The sequence below is a fragment of the Cucumis sativus genome, chromosome 1 (assembly GCF_000004075.3).
Source record: "Cucumis sativus cultivar 9930 chromosome 1, Cucumber_9930_V3, whole genome shotgun sequence".
Classification (NCBI taxonomy): domain Eukaryota; kingdom Viridiplantae; phylum Streptophyta; class Magnoliopsida; order Cucurbitales; family Cucurbitaceae; genus Cucumis; species Cucumis sativus.
Genome location: NC_026655.2, coordinates 17925407 through 17950437, shown reverse-complemented (window position 1 = coordinate 17950437; position 25031 = coordinate 17925407). Strand labels below are relative to the sequence as shown.

The 25031-nt window shown below is 35.9% G+C and overlaps 1 protein-coding gene across 2 annotated transcripts; it reads right to left on the bottom strand.

The window, feature by feature from the left end:
* Positions 1 to 6441: 6441 nt before the first annotated feature.
* Positions 6442 to 24317, bottom strand: LOC101212425 (dnaJ homolog subfamily C GRV2). Of its 2 annotated transcripts, XM_004149815.3 has the most exons (22): positions 23392 to 24317; positions 22732 to 22965; positions 22477 to 22564; positions 22172 to 22380; positions 19022 to 19123; positions 18884 to 18946; positions 16615 to 18765; positions 15963 to 16325; positions 15505 to 15645; positions 14368 to 14760; positions 13776 to 14270; positions 12847 to 13070; positions 12410 to 12754; positions 11786 to 12080; positions 11120 to 11614; positions 10318 to 10663; positions 9887 to 10230; positions 9344 to 9808; positions 8911 to 9035; positions 8145 to 8268; positions 7234 to 7302; positions 6442 to 6914 (listed from the first exon to the last, which is right to left on the bottom strand). In XM_004149815.3, exons 1-22 carry the CDS (start codon positions 23806 to 23808, stop codon positions 6750 to 6752), a joined length of 7653 nt encoding a protein of 2550 aa, XP_004149863.1. In that variant the 5' UTR covers positions 23809 to 24317; the 3' UTR covers positions 6442 to 6749. The 2 variants fall into 2 exon arrangements, with proteins under 2 accessions (XP_004149863.1, XP_031745250.1); XM_031889390.1 differs by lacking the exons at positions 19022 to 19123; positions 22172 to 22380; positions 22477 to 22564; positions 22732 to 22965; positions 23392 to 24317 and having other exon boundaries at positions 18880 to 18897.
* Positions 24318 to 25031: the final 714 nt, after the last annotated feature.

Below are 25031 nucleotides of genomic sequence, written 5' to 3'. Positions count from 1 at the left end.
TCTAAAATTTTAATTTATGAACATAATTTAAAAATAGAAAATTTGTTCTATTTTTTTTTTATTACAAAAATTTGTGGAGAAATTTTCACAATTTCTTAGAAATTGTTTTGTCTATTTCCACATAATTTTCTCTGCAATTAAAATTTGTTTGATAGGATTTGATGATCCACATACTTTTTTTTTCCACAACTTCTAATGTATCTTCGTATGCATATTTTTCAAAAGTCAACAATAATAATACATTGAAAACTAGTATGAAAGAAGAAAATTACGTAATTTAATGAAGTTTGTTTTCCATATTTTATTCTTCCTAATTAATTAGATAAAACTTATTAGTTGGGTGTGAAATTGTTGAAGTTAATATACTCAATCAATTTATATTTCAATATTAGTTAATAATAATATAATCATTTGGCTTTCTTAAACAATTTAGCTTAGGATCTTAAAATATATTTAATCAAACCTTGTAGATATAAATAAGCAGCTACCATGTGAAACAAATTGCTTTTCTATTTTTAAAACTTCAATCAATCAAATCAACCATAATAATATATTAAAGCAAAACCATATGATCAATTAATCACTGTGACTTTTTTTTTTTATAATTATAAATCATATATAGTAAAATAATAGTTAATGAAAAGAAAAGAAAAGAAAGTTGAGTTAGAAAAATAGGAAGCAGAGTAAAGAATGGTAAATGAAAAGTGAAAGTAGACTTTTATTTGGTTTATGGGTTTATATTATTATAGAGGAAGGCATTATTAGGGAAAGAATGAATAAGGTATTGTTTATTGGCATTTGGCAACAAACAAAATTGACCAAAATGTCAAATATCATCATATCCCAATCTTCACTACCATATGATCATAATTAAAAGAATGGGTAGCTCAACTGTACTTCCCTTTCTTTGAATTTTATTACATTTGACTTTCTTTCTTCTTCTTCTTTATCTTTCATTATTTTCCTTTCAATTGCAACCAATTTTGTGGTCAATTCCTTCCTTCATCTAATTTCTTAATCATGTTCCTTCTTACTAAACTTAAATCGATAATGTTTTTTTAAAAAAATTGGGTTGAAATTTTGTTATGAATTTTCTAATCACGTAGTTTGGGTACGAGGACTATTATTTTTAGTCTATGGTTTGTTACGTTAATATGACCTACTTTTCAAAAACAAAAACTGAAAAGCGAAATGGTTATCAAACAATGAACTATATTTTTTAAAAAAAATTGAGTTTATTATTTGTTAGTTTCGTACACCAATTTGCATAATTCTTCGAGTATAAGAATTTGGAATTTTAAGAAGTCTTTCATTCTTTGAAGTTCTTAATCTGGTTAATTTACTTTTAGTTTCTTTTGATGAAATTAGGTAGATTATTCGGGTTATTGGATTTTCAACTGTATTGTTATAAAAGGAAGATTGTTTAAGAAATAATAATTTATGAAATGTGATCAAACTTTAACTTTAATTTAGAGAGGAAGGAAGAATGCATGTGAATTACTATTCCATTAAATTCATTTTTAGGCTACAAAAGTTAGACATAAAAAACCTACTAAAATGATTATCAAATTGAATACGTTTAGAAACGGTGTGGTATACTAATTTGAGTCATAATTATGGGGGAAATAGAGAAATTTGTGGTTTTTAGTTAAACAATATGATGGAAGAAATGAAGTTATAACCTTTTCATTGATGATGTCTTTATATTTGGTTTGACAAAAGGAATCATTATCTCAATCTATTTTTTAATGTGAATTTAAGAATATGTCACCAGATAAATCACATAATAATCTTTGTTTGTAACTTTTTTTTTTTTTTAAAAAAAAACTATCCATTTAAACCCTCAATTCTACACTGTATCTATTTAAATTGTAAACTATTAATCTTTAAATTTTATTTTTGTATCAATTTAAATTATAAAAAACACTAATTCATCTATGTTTTATTTACATATAATTATTAGATACAATTATTAAAGTTTAAAATTTAAATCGATACATTAACAAAAAAAAATTAAAATTTTAAAACTTAGGGTCTAATTTAATACAACAAGGTTTAGGATTCAAAATTGATATTTACTTTATTTATTTTGTATATATATAATTAGATTTCAATAATACGTATACAGTTGAAATAGTTTGGTTATTACCTATAATGATTTTACAAAATATTTACAAGATATAGCAAAAGTTTTAAATTTTATCACTGGTGGTCAGAGTGATAGTAGTCTATGATCGATAGAATTCAAAATTTTATTAAATTTATTTTGCTATTTTTAAAAATACTCTAATTTTAAAATTTCAAAAAATTTAATTTATTTTATTAGTAGCATTAAACTTTTAAATTTATTTAAAAAAAGTTAATTGAAATAAAATAAGATGGAATTTAATAAGAGAAGTAAGTTGTAAAGAGAGTTTACATAAAGGAAGGTGATAATTAATGAATGAAAAAAAGAAAGAAGAAGTAATAATGATCATATATTTAGATAGGCGTAAATAATAGTAGTGAAAGTAATTAAATTTGGAGAGTAATTGAGATGGTGATTTTCTTACAAAGGTTTGATGTAAAGAAGAAGTGATATATTTAAATGGAAAAAAGAAAAGAAAAGAAAAGAAAAGAGAAAGTATTGGTGACCAAACAAAATGGAGAGTAAAGAAGGAAGAGTAGCAAAACCAGGTTTGGTCTCTAAATTTAATTCCCTCTTTTGAAGTTTCAATTATATATATATATATATATATAATATATATCCTTCCCAGAAACAGCTCAAAAGCCGCTGGAATTATTGTATTATGTATTTATAAAATAAAAATGTAGAAGAAGATTCTTAGATGGCCACCTCAACCTGACACGTGTGCATTGCCAGTTGTAAAAATGTTTCCGTAGTCTTCTCTTTGGCATCCCCGTAGTCTTCACCCCTTACCCCTTACCCCTTACCCGTTAGCCTACCTTTTCAAACGGGGTGCCGCCCGCTAAGTTTTGTTTTGAATTTTTTGTCACCTTCTTATTATTATTGTTTCCCTTTTTATTTCTAATAATTTTGTAATAATACTCTTTCTTTTGAGTTGAGTGGTAAGTTAATTTTGGAATCAACCATAATAAATCATTTTTGTATAATATGGTAAGAAAAAAATAGTCTCAAATCTATGGAGAGGAAGGAAGAAAGGAAACAGTTGTAGTTAAACAATAATGCTTTAAATAAGAATTTAAGGGTGTTGTTTAATTTCAACTTTACACAAAAAGTAAATACATATATACCATATGGCATCAATCCTATTTCCATCCTCATTTAGTTGAGGGAAATTAATGAAAACGATTGTACGGAAAAACAACATCAAAATATAATTAAAAACTACAATAGTTTTAGAAGGTACTATACTCCTTTACAATTCTTCCTGGATATGAAAAAAAAGCTAACAAAATAGTTATAATACAGAGTGTAGAGTTGTAGGCTAAAAACAAAAATATTAAATGTTCAATCACATTATTAAACTCTTAAAATTTATTATGGATCCTTTTGTTTTGATGTGAAAAAAATACTTTTTCGTTCTCTTCTATGTTTCTAAAATTAATTATTTTGTACCTACGGGTCCTTTTAAATAACAAAATCGTTAGAAACTAAACGGAAAGAGTTTGAAAAGGAGAGAAGATAAAGTAAATAAGTTGCATCCTGCCATCTTAGGCGAGATGGCCAGACGATTAGATTAGTTAATCTTCACATACAAGTTGTCATCTTAGACGAGATGGCTAGGCGACTTGCTAGAATTTCCGCGCACATGGTGTCATTCAAGGCAAGATGAGATATAATGATATCATCATTAACTATATACAATTTTTTTACGAAGAACTAGGATTTAATGCTAACAAACACCAACCATAGGATAATGTTTACGAACACCAACTATAGTATCAAACATCAGTGTCGAGTATATGATGTCGCGGAATGAGTATACAATGTTTAGGGCGATGCAAGGAACATCAAGTATCGAGTATGTCATACATTGAGTAGTGAGTAAAACGAGGAGCAAGGAGCGGGTATTTTTCATTGGCTAAATTATAATTTTTTTTTCATTTTATTTCCTCTCCAGCATGGCTAGTCAATTCAAAATTCTTGTGAATCATCAGTTTTCTGGCCAAACTACTAATTTGTCTTCCTACATCATGTTGATTAATAAGATACTGAAGGAGAAGCTTACACATATCCAACTTAATCTCTTCAAAAAAAATTGTGTCCGATCGATTCGTCGATATAAACATAAAATTCAGTAGTCCACTTGTTCATTACATCCTACTTGTTCATTACATCCTATTGCGCAAGACAACAGGAGGGATTCCATGACTCTTGATTTGAATGGCACGATTGTGACGTTCACCAAGGATGATTTCTTACTTATGACAGGGTTTTGTTATCGACACCCAATTCAGAATAGGCTTCAATAGTTAAATGTGAACTGGACATCATTGTCATCCTCCATTAATGCAATAGGAGAATCGAAATCCTCTGTTAATGCAATAGGAGAATTAAAATCAACTTATATTTTACCAGCATAACAATAATTCTTCATTCGTCCTTTATTGTAAAAAAGATAAGAAAGGTCCTCGCACCCTGCCCTTTTGCCTCTTCACCCTTTTAGCCTTTTAATGTGATAAATAAAGGAAAGGACTGCCCGCTTTCTCTTTCATCTGGGCGCGAACATCCTTGTGCCTCCTTCGATCTCTTTTATATCAAAAATTCAAAAAGAACTTGAATGAGAAGTTCATTCCTAAAAGAGGCGAAGCCTCGACCCCCCGCCTATCCTGGCCTCTTTCATATCAATCTTAGACTTATATCTTAGATAGTATTGGCTTTTTTTTCTCTAATACACTACACTTAGTTACTTTGTATATCAGTTCTCTCAATGCGTTGTCGAGATTTGGTCACCTTTTAAATAATCTTTGATTATAACATCATTTCTCCTCATCCCATGTACCGCCTCTTTTTCATCCTTCAATAATGCAAACAAAATTATTTGCACAAGATTTACGAAGAATTTAATTCGTCAAGTTGAATTTGGGTTGATTTGATGTGATATGGTTCGATCTCTAGTATTTGATCATTTGATTCTTTCTTGGTTGAATGTTTACGCTTGATTTGGGTTTTATTTAGCCTTTGACCTAAATTAGGTTTTTTTTTACTCAATTGAACTTTAGCCCAGGTAAAAAATAATATACTTGATCAAACGATCGTAATGAAAACACCAAACGATCGTAATGAAAACACCAGACATCATCAAAATTGGTCAATTTTGGACACATATAAATATTTTAATTAGTCCCAATTCAATTACTTATATTTTTCATAATTAATTTAGTAAATGATGTGGCAAATTGTGATTGGTCTCAAAATTTCTTATTCAACAAAAACAAATTCATACACATTTAACAATTTTATAAAATACTTGTTACTAGCTACACTCTACTCGATGCACGCTGCTCGATACTTAATACGTGATACTCGGTATTTGATACATGTTTCATGTTGCTTAATTCTATCTACAATCCTCAACTTGCGTGACATGCAAAATCCACTGACTATGTACTTACCATGTAACCCATATTGGCCACATACTCTTTGAACGAACTCATTGAACATATTCGATCGACCCAGGCATAAACTAATTATTGTATAACCGGACAAGTATTCCAAACTAATGTTTGAACAAGTATTCCTAATTGCCTTCCTATAAAACATTGTCTTGAAAGAGTTCCACTTGGGGATTCCAGTTGTGACATGATATGAGTTTCATTTCCTTCTTTGATGTAATCATTTTTGGGAGAAATCGAGGATTAAGTAGCAATCAAGTAACATGATAGCATGCATCAAGTAACTTAAAATTGTAATTATTTTTTTTCGTTCAACTTGGGAAATGAGGTACCGTGTGTTGAGCATCGAGGATCAAATAGCAAGTGGCATTGTACGTGCAAATTGAACTTAAAGGCAAACAAGTAACTTCGGACGAGGATGACACAAACAGATGGCCACTTTTGATTGTAGCCCACTTATCATTACTTGAGAGAAAGAGAAGGATCATTTTGAGGCAATAATAACAACAATAAACTGTGGCAGGGAAGTAGAAAAGGCACGTGAAGCATTAAAATGAAAACGACATGTCCCAACGTAGGTTTTTATTTTCTACAATAAATAAACCAACAACAAAGAAGACCATACAGGCTGTTGCTTCGTCAATCTTCCATATTGATTTATCCATCTCCCTATATCATATTATGTTAAAGTGGAAGAAGAATTTCACTAATAATTGGTTCCAATAGAATTCGAACAAACCATAATAATTTTGATTTGAAAACCATCACTAAACCACAAAGATTCGAATTCAGGAAAAGTGAGGTTCCACCACTTTCTTGGAACTTCTTCCCATGACAAGACATAATAAAGACATCAGCACATTAGAAAATGAAAAATGCTATATTATTCACACAAAATCACCTCGAATCAGGTAAAAGAACCTCAATTTACAAAGTTTTTTTTTTTCTTTACACAATAAGAAAATCGCAATGAGACTATATGATTAAACAACAACCCCTTCCCTCTGAAAAAAAAACGAAAAGGTAAAAGAAAAATTAAATTGGAGTGAAAGAAAAATGTTTGAAACTGTACAAAAAGAACTTAATTTACAGAGAATTTATGCACTCAGGGCATAGATTTGGATTCAAAATGCTGTACTTTGATATGTTGTTTGTTCTACAGCTGGATTCTATTTTCCATTGGGAGGCCTTGAAGTTTGAGTTGGGGGTGCAGCAAGAGCATAGGTTAGTCTTGAAGATGAATTCTCTATTAGACCAGCAACCCCAGCAGCAGCAGATTGGGCATTTGATGGCAAGAAAAGGTCATGCTTCTGATCTTTATAAGCACTCCAAACCTATAATACAAAATCCGCAACTAAATTAAAAGTATAGATGAAGTTCAAAATTACAATTCTTCTGTCGACCCAAACGCTATACTATAACAAACATCACTGATAAACACAAGATTAGTAGTCCTTCAACTTGCTAGTGTGTAAGCACCCATTTTCCTAATATCCTTCAGAACATTGTAAATTCATGATTATTTTGCATTCATATTTTCATCACTCTTCTTCTTATATAGAGGAGCCAAAACAGTTGACAAAAATTCGAATTTAAGGTAAACGAAAACAATGTTCTAAAAATATCAAAATCTAGCTATCTGTCAATAATTACCTCGGAGGAATCTAAGATATCCCGCACTTTAGAACAATGTGCCCCTTCCGTGGCAAATGCATGCAAAACCTGGATGGACAAAGAGAAAAGAAAATTTATATAGATAATCACATTGCATTAGAAGAATATTTACTGATGCACGTCTCATTTCTAAATTAGAAAACCTCCTGTCTTTAAGCCATTTGCCAAAATTATTCACAAGTCTCAGTGAAAAAGGAGTTTGGAACTTGTCGAGCTCCCGTTTCTTAAGAGGTGTTACTATTGTTTAATGGTCAATGTTTAGGGAATGCATAAAAATTCCAGCCAATGTTGAGCATAACATCCGAAGAAAGCTCACATGATGGCTATTTGCTTAGCCTTCTAAGATAACTTCAACGATATATATCCCTTTCCCGACCAAATCTCTCTCCACAATCCTAACTGATCGGCTTCTCTCTCCTACCCCTGATCTTTTCCTTCAACCAGGGTCCATCATTTCCTCCAAAAGCTTGACACCTTTCTCACTCAAAGTCCTCCTGATAAACCTTTACTAATTAACCCAAATCATTTATTGAGAAGTCTGTTTAACCAAAAAATAACTCGGCTTGGTGAGCTACGTTAGACATCTTGAAAGGATTAAAACTATTTATATTTCATGTTTCATTCCAAAGATAGAAACAAAGCTAGAAAATATTTTAATCCAAATTCCTTAAAATGAATTCAATTCAAATAAATTTAAGTCTTCCACCATATTTTCGCAGTAATTCCTTACAGAACAATCTCATATTCTTAGAAGTCCTTCAAGAAAATCTTAAAGTTCGAAAAGTCATCAACAGATTCCATACACTGTACCAAATAGGATAGCCGCAGAATCAAGCTATTGAAAATAATTACAACAGTCAGTCAACAAAAAGACATTCAAAACTACATACCTCTATTGCTAGCACCCTGCCGATAGAGGCTTCAGATTCATTCCATTTCATTTGAGAGCATAGTCCATTCCTTCCCCCAGCTCTCCAATCAAGAAGCCCAAGGAGCACTTCAACAAGCCCAACCCTTCATCATAATGCAATATAAAATGAATACAGAAAGCCTACGAAAAACAAAGTTCGATTGCATCTCTTTTCTTAAGCATATAAATTTTACAATATATATTTTTCATATCAGCCCAAAGTAACACTACTCTTGCAAACATTGACACTCCCAAATTTCATGGGATATTTGAAATCCCAAATGGATCAAGGGGGTTTTGAGTCATTTGCCAACAACATGCCCAATCCATGAGGTTGGCGTCTCAAAGATCCTATAGTGTATGTAGATAAGTAAAGTTGTAGTCAACAGTGACTAAAATAGGTCGCCATTAAACTGCTTAACAAACAGAGGCAGAGATACAAAATCCAAAGATATGTAATTACAGGGACAAACACGAACATCGTAGAACAGTATGGTTATCTACTTGACACAGAAGGAATCTAAATAAGCATTATTATGTCACACTTGACGACCCAAATTAGACATCAAGGCAACTCCATTATACTAAATTATAATACATGGAAGTACCTTGTGGTGTTTAGAAAATTTAATAATACTAGAACAAAAGTCAAAAAGTGTGACAAACGTTCATCAAACAGTTTTTCCTCTTTGGCACAACATTAGGAGACATGAAATGAATTTTAATATACTAAATAAGATACTCACTTAAGCCCTTGGGCAACAAGAGCATCCCTGGCTCGATTTCCAGCAACCACAACACGCTTTAGGGTCTCAAGTGCAAGTATGCTTCCACCATTCCATCCTATAGCTTTCATTAGAAGAGGAACAACCTAGAACCATATAAGTTCTAGTCAGATAATACATAATGATGAAACCAAAGCAGATTAAAAATGATTGATGGCTCAGGTGTTTAGAGACTAGCAAGTTGTTCCAATGTGCAGAGAACTGCAAGCCCTTAATGGTTCAACAAGAACCAAGAGTAAGAAAATCACACTAACATCTTTTCTAAATCAAAACTGACATCCCACTAGTGCCACGTAAAATTAATATTGATCATCCTTGGATAAAGTGTTTTTCTACGGCCAAGGAACATAGAGTTTCTTTGCAGGGCGTTGCAAATCATATAAGAAAAAAATACCTGAGGAGTTCCAACACTAGTTGCTGCCATAGCTTCTGCACATATAGTACTAGCTGCCAGTTGATGTAGGACACGTAAACAGCTGAGACGCACACGTTCCTGTGGAGTTTGTGCAGACTGTTCTGATCCATCACTAGGTTCATGAGTTCTCTCCTCATAGTTGCCATTGTTTCCCTCCCCTGATGACATAGTTTCTCGTCTGGCTTCATAAGCGACAGCAGAAACAAGTTTGGGTACATATCCAAGATACCCAACATGATCTGCTAATGCTGGGTGCACTCGCAATAATGAAACCAACGCAGCAGAGAGGAGAAGAGGAAGCTCAGGGTTAAAAGCTTGTGTATCATAATGTGTGGCAGCAATAGATGACAAATATTGATCCAACAATCCTTCTAAAAATCTCTTTGGATTTCTTAGAGGGAATTTGGGGTCTTTTAGAAACAATCTAACATATATTCCTCCAACCTGCATGAACATAAGCTGGTAAGTTTTCCAGCAATGAAGGCAGATAATGTAGGATGGCAGATATGTGGTGGAATATACCTGAGGCTCATCTCTCATTTCTTGTTGCGTAGATGCTTGCTCAGGCACATCCCAGTCAATAACACGGCCTTTCATCTGTTCACGGTACAAGTCTGAAGCCATAGTTGCAATTTGGGCAGACAATGAGGCTGCCATTGCTGATGTCCATACAAGTTCTGGTGTCTCGGTTGTTTGGTCTACAGCTGCCACTACAGCCTCACCAGGTCCATCCCTGATAACTGATACTAGGCCATCTGGAAGAAATCTAGCTAGAGTTATAGCAACTCTAGGGCCATGCATGGGCTGCCCAATGAGTTTTCCCAACAAGGAGGCGGCAGCAGCTCTTTGCTGAAGAGGAATTTCATCTGAATATTATACATAATAACATAGGTTAAGAATTGTCTCTTCCATAATCCATAGATGGGAAAAGATAAAATTTAATTTACAGTTACCCTGCAGAGGTAAGAGAATTTCAAGAATATATACAACACCACCATGCTTGGCAGCTGACCAGGCGAGTTCTGCAGTACTTGCCAATGCATAAAGAACATGAAGAACCCCTTCACGACATTGAGGATTGGAGTGGAGCATTTGTAGTAAAAGGAGAAGACCAGATCCATCAGCAACCATAGCCTCTAAGCAGGGAGCATACGCAGTTAAAAGTGACAGCACACCGAGACAAAGTTGAGCAATGTTGCATTTTGATGGGACGGCAACAGAAAAACATTCAAACAGAGGTAATAGCTTGTCTTTGGTAGAAAAGATGGATGCCAGATTTGGATACCGTGTTAGCAAATTCTGAAAATTATAATGGAGAACAACAGTGTCAGATATGTTGCATTGCTTCCAACCAAATAAGAGACATCGATTTAACTATTCTTATTTCTCATATAATCCACAAACTAGTTGTGTGCTGTTATTTGGGACATTTGAGGAGAGAAACGATCGGGTTTTTCGGGGTAGTGAGAGGAGGCATAGTGAGATTTGGTGTTTGGTTAAATATCATGTGCCTCTTTGGGCTTCAATTTCGAAGATCTTCTATAACTATTCCTTAGGCAATATTTTACTTAGTTGGTCCCCTTTTTTTAATGGGGTTGTTTTGTTAAGCTGATTTTTTTTATATGCCCTTGTATTCTTTCATTTTTTCTCAATAAAAGGTGTTGATTTCATAAAAAAAAAAAATGATCCGCAAACTCAGCAGAAAATAAACCCATTAAGTGAATTTCACTCGATGGATATTAATCAGCAGCATACCTTTAAGGAGATCAATCCAAATTGAAGGTTCTTGACCAATAAAGCTTCTTCCTCCTCAGGACCCTGTCCATCTGATGCTGACATTGTATCAACAGGCTCGCCCTGCTGACTAATTGATCCAGAAGCCTCATTGTTAAGTTGCTCAGTCTCGGGAGATGGAACGCTGGAATTAAGTTTGTTTTGTGAACTACAGCTGTCACTAGTAATAACAGGTTTATTTTGAGAATCAGAATCTACAAAGTACTGATTATGCACAAGGTCCGCTATGAATTCAACTAAAGCAACACCAAAAACATCAGGACAACTAATCTCAAAATCTGGTTGATCATTGTAAACTCTCAGATAAACATTGCCCACGTAGAGCTCTTTTGACAGTGCCTCATACACAAATTCATGTGAATCTTTCAGATCATATGACCCATCAGGGCCCTGGCTACTGCGCTGCTGATCTACAAACTTCAGAAGTTCTGCTCTTGTGGATGAGTTCCAAATAATCTACAAGGTTAATGTTTAGAAAACTTAGACTTGAATTCCAATTTAAGGAAACTAAATTCATTGTACAGGAAGGTAAAATGGGATATTGATATAGGTTGAATATCAAACAAGTCTGCCTTCAAATATCTAAGAGTAAAAAAAACAAAAATAAAGTAGTAGACCAGTGTGTACCTCAGGTGATTCCAAGTTAGCATTTATTTTGGACAGTAGATCTTTAGGTTCTGGATCCTTCAAAAGACTAGCAACTTTTGGAGTTAACAATCTACGTAGAGCATCAGCTGCAGCCTGGTTATAGGGTGTAAGACTGTCATCACTACACATACCACTAAGCCTTGAGAGGGCCTGAGAAGCGCGCAAGGCATGCAGATTCTTTGCAATTTGAACACTGGCACCAACACCATGTGACTCCTTTGTGTCAGAATCCTCGGCTGTTGCATCATATTGAAGCAACAAAGGCAAAAGGTACCTAAAAATAATTTAACAAAGTCGAAAAACAGGATCAAAAAGTTTTCATTTCTGATGACAGGGCTTCAAGTCTATGGCTATTAATTGAACCAAAAGAAATGGAGCTGGAAAGAGGCTGATACAAATTTTGTCACATGATCATTATCGTTGGAAGATAAATGGACAACTCAGCAAAACAATCCAATAGGAATGGTTTTGTAGTTTGGTTACCATTTATACCTTAATATCCCTCTAACACCCTAATACCATTCCTATCACAATCGTAACACCAAGTCCTGATCAAAACCAATCAGAGAGATACAGAGAGTGAATTAGATAAGAAATACATACCATAAGACCCCGGATTTTAGCAAGGCATCCTGAAATTCTGAGGAAACAGAAACGTGGGCAATAGTCTGGAGAGCAGCATCAACAGCTGCTGGTATTAGCTCAAGTTCAGTGCAATGAACTATGTCATTAACTAGTCCAGAAAATTCAAGCATCTCAACCCTTGCACTATCAAACTGGCTTAAAACAGAAAAGGTTCGCATGACATTTGTAACAATGATCGCAGATGGTTCGTTCGCAAAAGTAGTTGGTTGCACCACACACATGCAACGAGAAAGAAGAACGGCAAGAAGTTTAATTCCACTATCCCTCACTAGTTCTTCACCATTCAACGAAGATGATGCACATCTATCACATCAAAGAAGAAACTTTAGTTCATTTTACCCATCTCATGAACAAAATAACAATGTGAAAAAGAATAGTGAAATGGGAAAAGTTACGTGAGCCACAAAAGTTCTGATGCTGCCACGAGGAGAGGTGCTCGGTCAGATGCAAGAAAATTGTTATCTTCCTTGTCCACTGTTACAGCATTTAGCAGCATCGGATAACCTGCATATTTGAATGGTTCGAGTACATTTCCATAGCGTCTGTACAATATACATTGACCTTTCAACAAAAGAAGCAACCTCCAAGGTTGTGGACCTTGCAACCCTTGCATGGTAGCCTATGAAGAATATCGGATAAATATTTGATTAAGAAAATGTGTGATTTGCTCGTACAGATACAGCCAACAGCAGTCATGTGATGGTAACAAAATAAAATAAATGAACTAAATTATACACATCATGGGTCAATATATCATAAAGATTACTAGATTTTATTTCACATGAATCCCCCAAGAACATTCAGCAAAGAATTATAATAAGCAAAACATCTATACTATAAAGTCCGGGCATTACAAGCACTAAAGCATCAATAAGGTTACAAACTGATCGATGAACTGGTTCCGACTCCAATTTCTCCTTCCTCATTTTATTTTTCATTTTTTTGTTTTTAATTTCTTTTTCAGAGATTTGCCAGAACTATAAATACTATGCATGACATGACACACTAAGGGTTATGCCATTTTTATCTCTCTTTATGATTCTCGCCAAACTTTTAATAGATTTGGGTCCATTAGGATCCACAGGCTAAAATGAAACATCCTGGTCAAAATATTAATGTTCTTCTCTCTTATCTTTTATTTTCTCATTAACACTGTGTTTAGTCTTTGGCGAACAGATCAAAGTGGTAAATGCACTAGCTTATACTAGAGCATATTTTGAAAGTGGACTCAAAACCCTGATTGTCAATATGCTTTATGCCATATTATCAGCTGGTTGGAAAAGAATTGGGGCATGCATGAGAATAAAATGCTTCAAAGGCCTACCTGTAGACGCTCATACGCTTTCTGCACAGCAAGAAACTTTTCCCTTCCTTCCGGATTTTTGTCAGGATGGTATTTCATTGCAAGTTTTCTATATTGCCGTTTAAGCTTTTCTTCGTCAATATTCTCAACTTGTCTAGAGATGCCAAATATTTCTTCACCATTTTCAGAAGAATGTCTCATATTACTGTCATTGTTTGACACGTCCTCCAGAGAAATTTCCAATATTTTGCAAGCTTCTTCTTCGGAGAGATCCATAGGTCTCCGTGTTAATTCTTCACGCCACATAACAAGTAATGACTGAAGAAATTCAACATGCTCAACAATTGGCCAGTTGGGAAATCGTATCTCATCACATAAGTTCCTCAGATAGTAACGGTGGCACCACATTTCATCCCTCAACTCTTGATAAGTCACTGGTGGCATAGGAGCATATTCATATAAACAATGGCAATGCTGTGACAATTTTTGGGGAAAATCGCCAAGATGCTGTAAAACCTGGTAAAAGCGAAACCGTTTAAAGTTTGGACATCTGTTGAATGTAAATTAGAAAAATTCATTTATAGAAGCAAAAGTAGACCCAAAGTGGCAGCACCTGACAAATAAGGTTTTCTGCTCTCATTTTGTGAGTCCATATGATCTCGGGAGTATCTGAGTCAGAAACCATTGCAGCAGCAAATGCAGCTGGGCCACTGCGCTCCAATACATAGAGCAGGGATTCAGGAAGAAGCCCACCCAATACACTACGCTTTGCAAGAGGCAAAGAAGAGGAAACTGCAGCCTCTTCTCCACCATGAAATGCTTGATGGACATGAGTCACTGAGAAGAGTTGTGCGATTGAAAGAAGGTTAGATCCTGGATAGGCAAGGGCAAAATAGAATGAACCAGTGCTGTAAAGACGAATCATGGCTTTGGGATTTCTGGTGACAACAGCTCTTAATAAAGCAGCTGAAAATTCCACAATGTTTGGTTCCCCAGAGAGCATAGCCTACACACCATAAGGAGGAAAATAGCCACTGAAATACATTCTCTATGGCTAGGTCAAAAAAGGAAAATAAAGACAACGAGAGAACTCAAATAAACACTCAACATTAAAGTTTCAAAATGTATGTAAGCCAATAAAAATAAATAGAAATTGACCTATCAAATTATTATTATCAATAACTAATAAGTGAACGCTGAATGCAAAACTAGTGATATGTGATAGAATTAGGCAGCATCATATCATCACCATACATCAGAACAATTATACTTTTTTATATTAAAGAAAGGTTCATCATACTTGCAATTGATAAATCTTGTTTTTAAGATGTATTTCCTAGTGTTCTTTTCATTAAAATTTGAATTATGAGTTACTACTTTTTTATATTAAAGAAAGGTTCATCATACTTGCAATTGATAAATCTTGTTTTTAAGATGTATTTCCTAGTGTTCTTTTCATTAAAATTTGAATTATGAGTTACTACTTATCATTAAAGTTATATTATTATTGTTTTTTGATAGGGCAAAAATAATTATTAACATTACTTCATTTTATTTATAGGAAACAAATTTCATTGATGTGTGAAGTTTACAAAAAAAAACACCCCTCAGCTACAACTTTCTTAGTTCTCACTAAGTTACACCATTAAACTCATACAAAAAGCAGTACATTTATCCAACCAGACCATCAATTCAAGCTAAGATTTAAACAGTGGTTCGTGAAAGACAGGAAAAGAGTACCAGATCTCACCTGAGCAATATGTGGAAGACACCTTGGACTGGACAAGATTCGTTTTACTCTAGGGGTTGGGGTAACTATCTCTCCAGCATCATCCAAGTCCGAATGTGCAGATACCATACTATGTAAAATTGACAGTGCTGTCTCACCAATCTATACAACAAACTCATTATATTAAGATATCAGTGGACACATATAGAGGTTACAAAATATATTCTATACTTAGTTGGACTATATAACAATGATCAAGAAGTACCAACACACTTGATAAATTGCTTGAAAGGAAAAATAACCAGGCAGGAAAAAAAAGGTAGAAACATAAATGTACATCCGCAAGGTATTTTGCAGGAAGATTGAAAAATGGCCATAGGAGGTCCAGAAAACAGATTGAGCAACAAAAGGGTTGTTAATGTGCATGCAGTCAGATGATCTCTTCAACAAACATTTATGCACAAAATAAATATTCATACCTGAGCTGGTGTGAGAACAGGAACTCGGACAGCTAATGCCCACCGTAGCTCACGTATATCACGCAATCTCTTCCAGTCAAGCATTCCAGAGGCCCAGCACCGTGTTGTCCAATCAATAGCTTTTTTTGACCAGAGTCTTCTAATGGCGTCCTTCTCCATTGGTCCAACCTTTGCATTCTCTTTGTCAATAAACATCCACTCTTTAAGAGGTTCCATAAAAGCAGTAGCGGCAAGCAAATTAGACTCTAAAGGAATAGCAGTCCTCTCTGAGGCTTCATGAACCACCGTCAGCAGATCAACAGCTAATACACATCCTCCAACCAAAACACATGCCTCTACATTTGACAATACCTTCATTAATGCCTGCATGCAAAGTTAATATAAGTGATAAAAATATCTTACTAAAATCTAAACACCATATTAAATATTAATCATTCTGAAAATCGTTCCGTACTAGTTTTGGTCCATAACAGTCAATTCCACAATTTTCGTTAAAGGGAGATAAAGAACTGAACAAACTGGACAAACTAAGATAGTGAAGTTTTTTTTTCCGCTACATGATAACTCATGGTCTTTGAAAACAAGTATATCACTCAAGGGAGCAGGGGAAGTGGACAGATGACAGGGGAAAGGGTTTTGAGCATTTGCGCACCTTCAAAAGAAGAAGAAGACGATGTCTCAAAGCTCTATCATCTGTTCGATCCAAGAGAACTGTTATATGAGCAGTGCCTTCAAATGGACCAATTGTTTGATGATGCTGTTCATAGACAATTGACATAGCCCTTGCACATAGCTCTCTAACAGAAGAGCCCCCACCTCCTCCAAAACCATCCAGTCTTCCCATATCACACCAATCATCAGATGCACCCAGTTCATCAGGAATGGTACCATCTACTGTGAGTCCCGTGTCCGCATCACATAAGAATCGATGATAAAGTGCTCTAAAGAAAGCAACCGGGTCCCGGAGTGGGAAATCCTGAACCCTGCCTGTACTGTTGCTTTCAAGCAACAATCGTAAATAATACTGACCTACACAAACTTCTTTAGACAAACTAGGATAGCTAACTAAGAACTCGGAATAGTTCCAAGAAATTTTTGGCAGGCTATCTTGACTAGTCATACTTTCTCCAACAGGGGTGACCCCAGGGACAATATCTTCAGACCGTTCCTTCTCAACATCTAATTTATGAACCTCAGCTTGCAGTGTCTCACGTAGTTCTTGTCTTGTGCGCTCATTCCAAATCAAATCAGCACGATTATGATCAAGACTAAAAGCTCGCCAAAATTCAGGCCAATTACAGAGTAGCCTGCCAGAGCCAACAGGAGTGTTCTCCACAACAACCTGAGCAGGAGCAGGAAGTCCTGACTCCTGATTAGCATCAGCACTTTCAATATTTGGTTCTGACACCTCATTTATGGTAGTACTTGTAACGTCAATTGAAGATGGAACAACAGATTGATCACGTTGGGATGAAGTACCATCACCAATTACATTGTCACTAGGATGAGCAACAGAAGCTTGAACGATTGAAACTGGACCAGTACTTATCTGCCTAGAGGGATCACCAGTCTCAAAATTACTATTTGGCAAATTTTGATCTTGAGATGTTGTCACTCTACCTGTACGGCCTCTCCTCTGGAGTAAGCGTCTCTGTCGTCTACTATATGATCCTTCCAGATTTGAATCCTCATGCATTACTCCATCAGATCGTGTGTGTAAATATGCAACAAGCCCGGGAGGCAAAACTCTAGATAACAAATCCAAAGCTGGTTGATAAGAGTCTGCCCATAGAGCAACCAACTGTCGACTAACCTCACGTCTCTCACCAGCCGGAAGGAAAAACGCATGTGATAAATGCCTTAATATAGCACCATCTCGTAAAGCAGCATCACGCATTGACTCTGCTGCAATTGCATCCTCTTCTGCAATTGTGCGCATTATCACAGCCACAGTTTCTCTCACGCTTTCAGCAGGATGTCCAAAGAGTGCAAACAAGCGACGTTTGAGGCCAGCCACTTGGCGCAATAGTTCAACAAAAACTGGAAACTGAGTCGTTTCACCATGTGGTTCACATATCATTGCATCAAGCACTTCAACAACAGCCATGGAAAGCAAAGGAGAAATAGACATTGGCTTCAGTCTGTTGACAAGAATAACCACATAAACTTGATGAGCAAACAACACTGACTTGGTATGAATGATTGTAGCATGCCTCTCTCCTTTAGAATCTGTTACCAGATTTGAATCACCAGGCCCACCACCAATAAGCACTGCAATTAGGCCTGCAGCTTCAGCTGCTACACCCTCAGAACCATTTCTAAGCAAACCCATTATTCTCCCAACAGCAGCTGGAAATGACATCACATGTGACGCGGCACTTGTTGATGCTAACAATCGACGTAAACATGAAATGAAGCCCATTACAGTTGCAGCTGCTTTAGGTGAAGGTGGTGGCAATGGAGGAGACTCGGGAGGAAGATTTGGTGCAGCTGGAAGCATTGTAATCAAGGCCATGAGGGTCACCTCGGGTACTTCAATGTTGGAAGGAACCCCACTGTAAGGTATACATGCATTAAACTCCCTTATTCTACGCCAAAGTTTAGCTCTTGATCCAGGTATTGAACCACTTTCAGCCACAGCATCCTTAGCAGCTGCTGCTAAGTGCTTCAAATGCATGGATGCATTTTCCAAATCAATGACAGATTTCTGTTGGCCAAATTGTAGGTGGACTCTTCCACATGGTGGATCAATACGATGACCAGGCATTGTTAGCCTAGGTAACACAGGTACTGGGCACTGACCCTAAAGGTAAACAGCAGATATGAAAATAGACAACATTAAGTTACCAATGATAAACAGAAATCTATTTATCGATGCTAAATAGTAAAACAAATTGAAATCAAATACATCATCTACCTACTTCTGTTTGCAATACATCCCGAATGGCTGCAAGTAAGTTATCACGAGACGTACTGGCATATACCTGTTATTCATGCCATGTCCATTAAAAGTTCATAAATAATATTAATCTAGACTGAACATTTAAAAGTAAGCTCACATGAACAGGACATCCATCGCTGAATTCAATGGCAAACATCTGGGGCTCCTCTGCAAACCGCACGAGGGAGCTGACAGCAGACAAAGGACGAACTGTAACAGCCTGTACATAAAAAAATTTATGATTTAAAAAACTTTATCTAACAAGCAAGATACATGTATAATCCTGCTGAATAGCTGCTTTTTTTAATTAAAATATACTTTCATTAAGAAAGAATCAAAGAATACAAAGGTGGAAAAAAAAAAGAAAAGAAAAAGGAGGGACTCCCATCCAAGGAAAGGACTCTAACTATGTGAAATCACACCTATATAATAATTACAAAAAGTCTTCAAAATCAATGTCCAAAGGGAAACATGAAAGCGAAAAACAGAGTCAGGTACCAAAACTCGCTACAATCCCTTTCAACTTCCTTAAACACCCTACTATTCCACTCAACCCACAGAACCCATAAGACCATACACACCCCAGCAGCAAGCCAAGAAACCAACCTCTCTCCAAAAGGCAGATTGAGAAAAAACTACTAGATCATAACACTGACATCTCTGGGACGAACACTCATCATATCAAATGTGTAGAAAAAGGATAACAAAAAATACTACAAAAAATATGATCCTGGTCTTCCTCCGCATTCCGACAAAAAAATACTACAAAAAGGCCCAACAAGCAGAGGCATATTCTTGAAAAGCATGTCCAGTGTGTTAGCATGGCCGTGAAGAACCAACCAAGTAAAGAACCTCACCTTTCTAGGAACCTTAATCCTCCAAAGTACTAAGAAAACCAACTCATTTAAGGGGGAAGGATCAACCAAACAATGAAAGAACGACTTACAAGAGAACCCTTCCAAAGGACCGGGGCTCCTAAATCTGACATCCCTCCTCCCCAACCTAAAGAGGTGGCCCTCAAGAAAAGAAAGAAGAACGGCCACATCTACAGCTTCCCATCAGAAAGAGAACGGCAACCTAAAAGAAAAGGAACCAGAGCTCCCAAACCAAACTAAAGAATCGACAACAAAACGATTTTTAAGAGAAAATGGGTGATACAATTGAGGAGACATAACACAAAGAGGTCTCTCCTCCACCCAATGGTCCTCCCCAAAACAAATATCTCTCCCCTCCCCACCACACAACAAACTAGATAAGCAAAAGAAGGGAGCTCTTTCGAAATGCCTTCCCACAAATTTCGGTGGGTACCTTTAATTCCATTAGACAACCATTCAAAAGGATGGGGGCCATGTCTACTAGCAACAAACCTGCACCACAGAGAATTGGGCTCAGAGGAGAAGCGCCATAACAATTCGACTAAAAGGGTTTTGTTATGCATCCAAAAATTCTGAATTTCCAAACCCCATAAAGAAACTAATCTCTCAATAATCTCCCATCAAGTGAGAACCTTTGCCTTTTCCTTCATCAACCCCTTCTCAGAGGAAGTCACATTTTCCTTCATCAACCCATTTAATCAAGTGAGAACCTTTTGCTGAATAGTTGCCTTAATATTTCTGTTCACTGAAACTTCACTCAAGACTTCACATTTGTTTAATTATTAGCCTCTAGTTTTTGTGATTTGTGAGACAAAATAGGTGTATATGATGGCTCAGAATTGGCTATTTAGGATTTTTTTTGAAAAGGAGATAACCTCTTTATTAATATTAGGAAAATTGCATCAAATGACAAAAACATTTAGAAAAAAAACAGCTCATGGCACCTATTTTTTTGCACATTGCGAATATGGCAAAATTAATAATATCATACGGCTATCATAAGGCTATCGGAGGCCTATCAAACAGTAACTATAGGGTTATTGGCTTTTAAATTTGCTACTTTTGCAATTTAGAAGATATAGTGACATGGGCCCTATTATCATTTTTTTTTTTTGTTATTTTTGCAAGGCCCCTTAATATTAATATAACAATAATGAGACAAAAGCTCATAGTACAAGAGAATTATACAATGAGCATGTAACCATGGATCAGGAGGTGCACCTAGGCATCTTAACTAGGTTGACACCCCATAGCACCCTCATCCTATCCAACCAAGCTATAGCACCCTCATCATATCTCATCTAGGTTGGCTATTTAGAATTGGCCATTTAGGATTCACATATCTGCAGTCATTATATTATCATATCTGACTAAAGCAAATCTGAAATCAGTATGTGCCCATTTTGTCGAATGTACATATGAGCAATTGGGCATCAGAATTGTTTAATTAATATATAGTTGATATCTACAACAACATTTAAATCGTGTTTAACTAACTAATCCCTTATATTAAAAAAACAATTAATAACTCTGTATAACAGTTTTTTAAACAACTGCTGTATCAACTCAATAAATTTTATTACTTGATAATTCAAGTGCACGAAATGATTAGTTACTTAAACAACTACAATTGCAGAAGTGTTATACCAATCAATTCATAAAACTTCACATTCAGAATGTTCAATACTGAAAATGGAATTTAAATATCAGCACATTTTATTATTATCAATCAACACAATTTCATAGGGGCAACAAATAAAATTAAGAGGCATTACAATGAAATGTAAAGGGGACCACAATCTGGTCAGCGCATGAGGTGCTCTAAACGCAAGGGAAAGGGTGGGCTTCCAAAATATGCGCGGGGTAGGGAAGAGATCGAACACCCCAGGGAAGCAGAGGCCTCAAAGTGAATGCACCATTTTGAGGTATCTAAACACATTATCAAAGGAGAGAGACTTCAAATGAGCAGATGGAAGGGCTTGGAATGTGAGCAATCTTAAGGGGTGTTTGAAGGAATCTACAAAGGGAGAGTTGAAAGATGGCCGAGGTTCACTTTCCTTCAGTGTTTGAGCTTTTGTGACCATCCAAATTATAAGAAAACAACCTCAAACTATATTGCAATATCAAAGACACAATCACAATAATAGTCTTTTGAGAGGATCATCTCTCTTTTAAGTCCACAATGGACAAATACCAGGCCAAAGTTATATCTAACCTCTACACTCCCCAACTCCCTCTATTTCCTCCACCTAACAATTTATAATGTAATTACAATTATGTCACTATTTATATAAAGAGGAAGGGAGAGGTTTCAAACACCAAGAGAAATACGTAGTGAGCAGTTCAAATTGATGGCAAATAAATAATAAAAAGTTAAATATTTCTCCACTTACTTCATAATTTTCTGGGCGTCTTTCAACTATTGAGACCTTTGTAAGAATGAGCTGACGAGACACAGCATCACCATGTTCACCAAGTCCTCCTTTAGGGCCAACTCCCAAACTCAATCCTGGAACATTCAAAGTTCCATGTGCAGCAGAACGCAATCTTGTAACAGACCAACCACCACATGGGGTTTCATCAGCTCCAACAGCCTCTTTTGCTAGATTTAATAAAAAAAAATTCAAATAAGATAGGACAAATGGATTTTTTTAGAAGAATGGTGCATAAAAGAAAGGAAACAAGTTTAATGCATTACCCCTTCGATTTATGTACTCTGTCACAGTAAGAGACTGTGAACTGTCCACTGAAAGTGACAACCCTACCATGGATTTTGCTGTTTTCGTCTACAATAAAAGAGACTTAAAATTAGAAATTCTTATAAATGTTAAACCTTTCAAGGTATTGTTTTGGTCATTTCTCCCTCAAGAACAAACCTCATATTTGCACAAACTGCTGACCAACTAGACGTCAAAATTACGAGTATATGCAACAGTCTAAGATTCCAACCTACCAAATTTGAGATGATGACACTGTTTGAAGTACCAGAAGAAGCTTGAAAGGCTTTAGATTTCCTTCCATATAATGGGCATAGAACAAAGCCACCATATTCAGCACTTTTTTTCCCATAAGCATCAGGTAGGATTATAATTGCAGGAGAGCCCATATCTCTAAAATCCAAGCACCAACGAAGGTCTCCAGATTTCACGTCAATAAGCTCCACACCAACATTAGAAACTTTTAATTTCTGTAAAAGAAAATGGACATAATGCCAAACCATTCAGCAACTGAACCTAATCCACCCAATCAACTTGAACATGTGAAACCATTAGAAGTAAAAAACAAAAGTGCCTTAATCAAGAGTCTCGCCATTTTGATTCAACTCTTCTGATTGTTGACTCTTAATTTTATGCTTTAACTTTGACGAGACAAGTATAAAGATAAAAATCTAATTTTCCCTGGGTTAAAGTTAAGGCAAAGACAGCTTTCTTTCAGTTTCTTGTATGTGGTACTCTCGACCATTGGTTGCAGCCTAAGAGTTGTACATTAGGGTAGAGAGAGTTCCTTGACACAATCGCAATGTTTAAACAATTATTTTCATTTTAAAAAAGACTCGGTAAATAGCAAATAGTTCGTCACTCAATTCTGGATGTAGGCAAAGAAAGAAACTTACAAAGGGAACCCAATCCGAGCCTCGTCGCCGAAGATGAAGCACCGGAAACTCAGCCACGGGGGCCAATCTATTCCACCTAATTCTGTGCAACGCCGTCAGTATACTCGCTCTGTATTTGGAGGAGAACTTCATCCCCTTGAACTTCCCACGCCCATCTGTGCGAACACTTATGTTAAACTCATTCGAATTATCATCTCGCCCAATAATAGGTGAGGCACCCTCGTAGTCACTAGCGACATCGTATGAATTAGTCACCGCCAGTGTGGAAGGGTCTAACGTAATGATCGAAGCAGCCGAAATACATAGAATCCGCTTGTAGCGGCCACGCCACGAGTGCTTAATGACCAAATAGCGAGCCAAGTATTCAGGCTCTTCAGGAGGCGCAGAATTGGAAGAATGAACAGTAGATTGCTCCATTGAAGGAGGACGAGCAGGAGGTTGTCGAGAATCAGACGTAAGCCGGTTCACAGATTCGATATTGGCAAGGTAAGCAAGAGTATGGGTAGGAGGCACATTGTTAGATCGGAGAAAGAACCAGAGTCCCGCGCCGGTATGGACAGATGCAGCCGCCGACGGGCTTCTGTGAGACCGAGACTGATTCGCCCCCAGCTCTTACGGTTATATATCAAATTCTCCAGCTTTAAATGGAACAAACTAAACCCTAATTAAAGTCTAATCATGAAAATATACAGCGAAAAGGGAATTGATAAGGAGAAATCCGTGGAAATGATCATGCAAATAAGAAAAGGGCATTTGATTTCCTCGATTGAATCCAATCGAGAATTATCATCGGACAAGAAATTGCAAATTACTTGAGGATGAATTAAGTCTGACCGTCGTCGTCGGAGTGGGAGGAGGGAGAAGAAAAGTCGAAAAGAGGTCGGAAACGATTGTTCCCCAGCGCTGAGAGACACCACTGTCAGTTGGGCACAAAAATTCGGGTCGGGGTTATCGTCACCTGTCAGTGGACCATATAATGACGTGGCATCAATTCGATTGTGAGATGTGTTTAATCTAAGCCGTTGATTAAAAGGACCGAAGCGCGATTAAAAGTATCCCTTTGATGAAGGACTTTACTTTCATTATTAAGTCAACCGTTTGATTGCTATGGAATCACAGACTTTGGTTAAGTGGGCAACCTTCAAAATAGACACATTTTTGTTACAACCTCCTTACTTCCATATAACTTTATTTAACATAATGTACGTGTCCATCTAAAAACAACCGTCATAAATTGAAGTGGACAGAAAGTAAAAAGTATGATTAAAAATCTAACACTTTATAGATGCTGAATATTATCTTGTCTTGTCAAAATCCTAAATATTATTCTCAATTTTTTTTTTATCTTTTAAACATTCTATCATATGTATAGAATTACCAATACAAAGATGTTTTATGTCATATATGTACAATATGAGTGTAGATAAATGTTTGAACAAAGATTCATGTCCCTTGATATGTTATAACTATCGGCATCCAAGTAGTGTATCCTTTCCTAAGGTGTTACATAGACCATATATATAAAACATCATAATCTACTGGTAGACATCTATTTATATAGATGATCACATCATTTTTTCCTACTCCTTTAAAAGCCTATTTTAAATTCTTTAAGAAAAAAATGTGTGTATTAAAAAATG

Bases quoted from the DNA above. Each gene is read 5' to 3' on its own strand.
- LOC101212425 (XM_004149815.3), bottom strand. From the start codon at position 23,808: ATGGAGCAATCTACTGTTCATTCTTCCAATTCTGCGCCTCCTGAAGAG. The intron at 22,381-22,476 runs GTAATGCATTAA...TATTAAATCTAG, and splicing joins AGAGTACATAAATCGAAGGG to CAAAAGAGGCTGTTGGAGCT. The intron at 14,761-15,504 runs GTGAGATCTGGT...TATGGTGTGTAG, and splicing joins GTCTTCCACATATTGCTCAG to GCTATGCTCTCTGGGGAACC.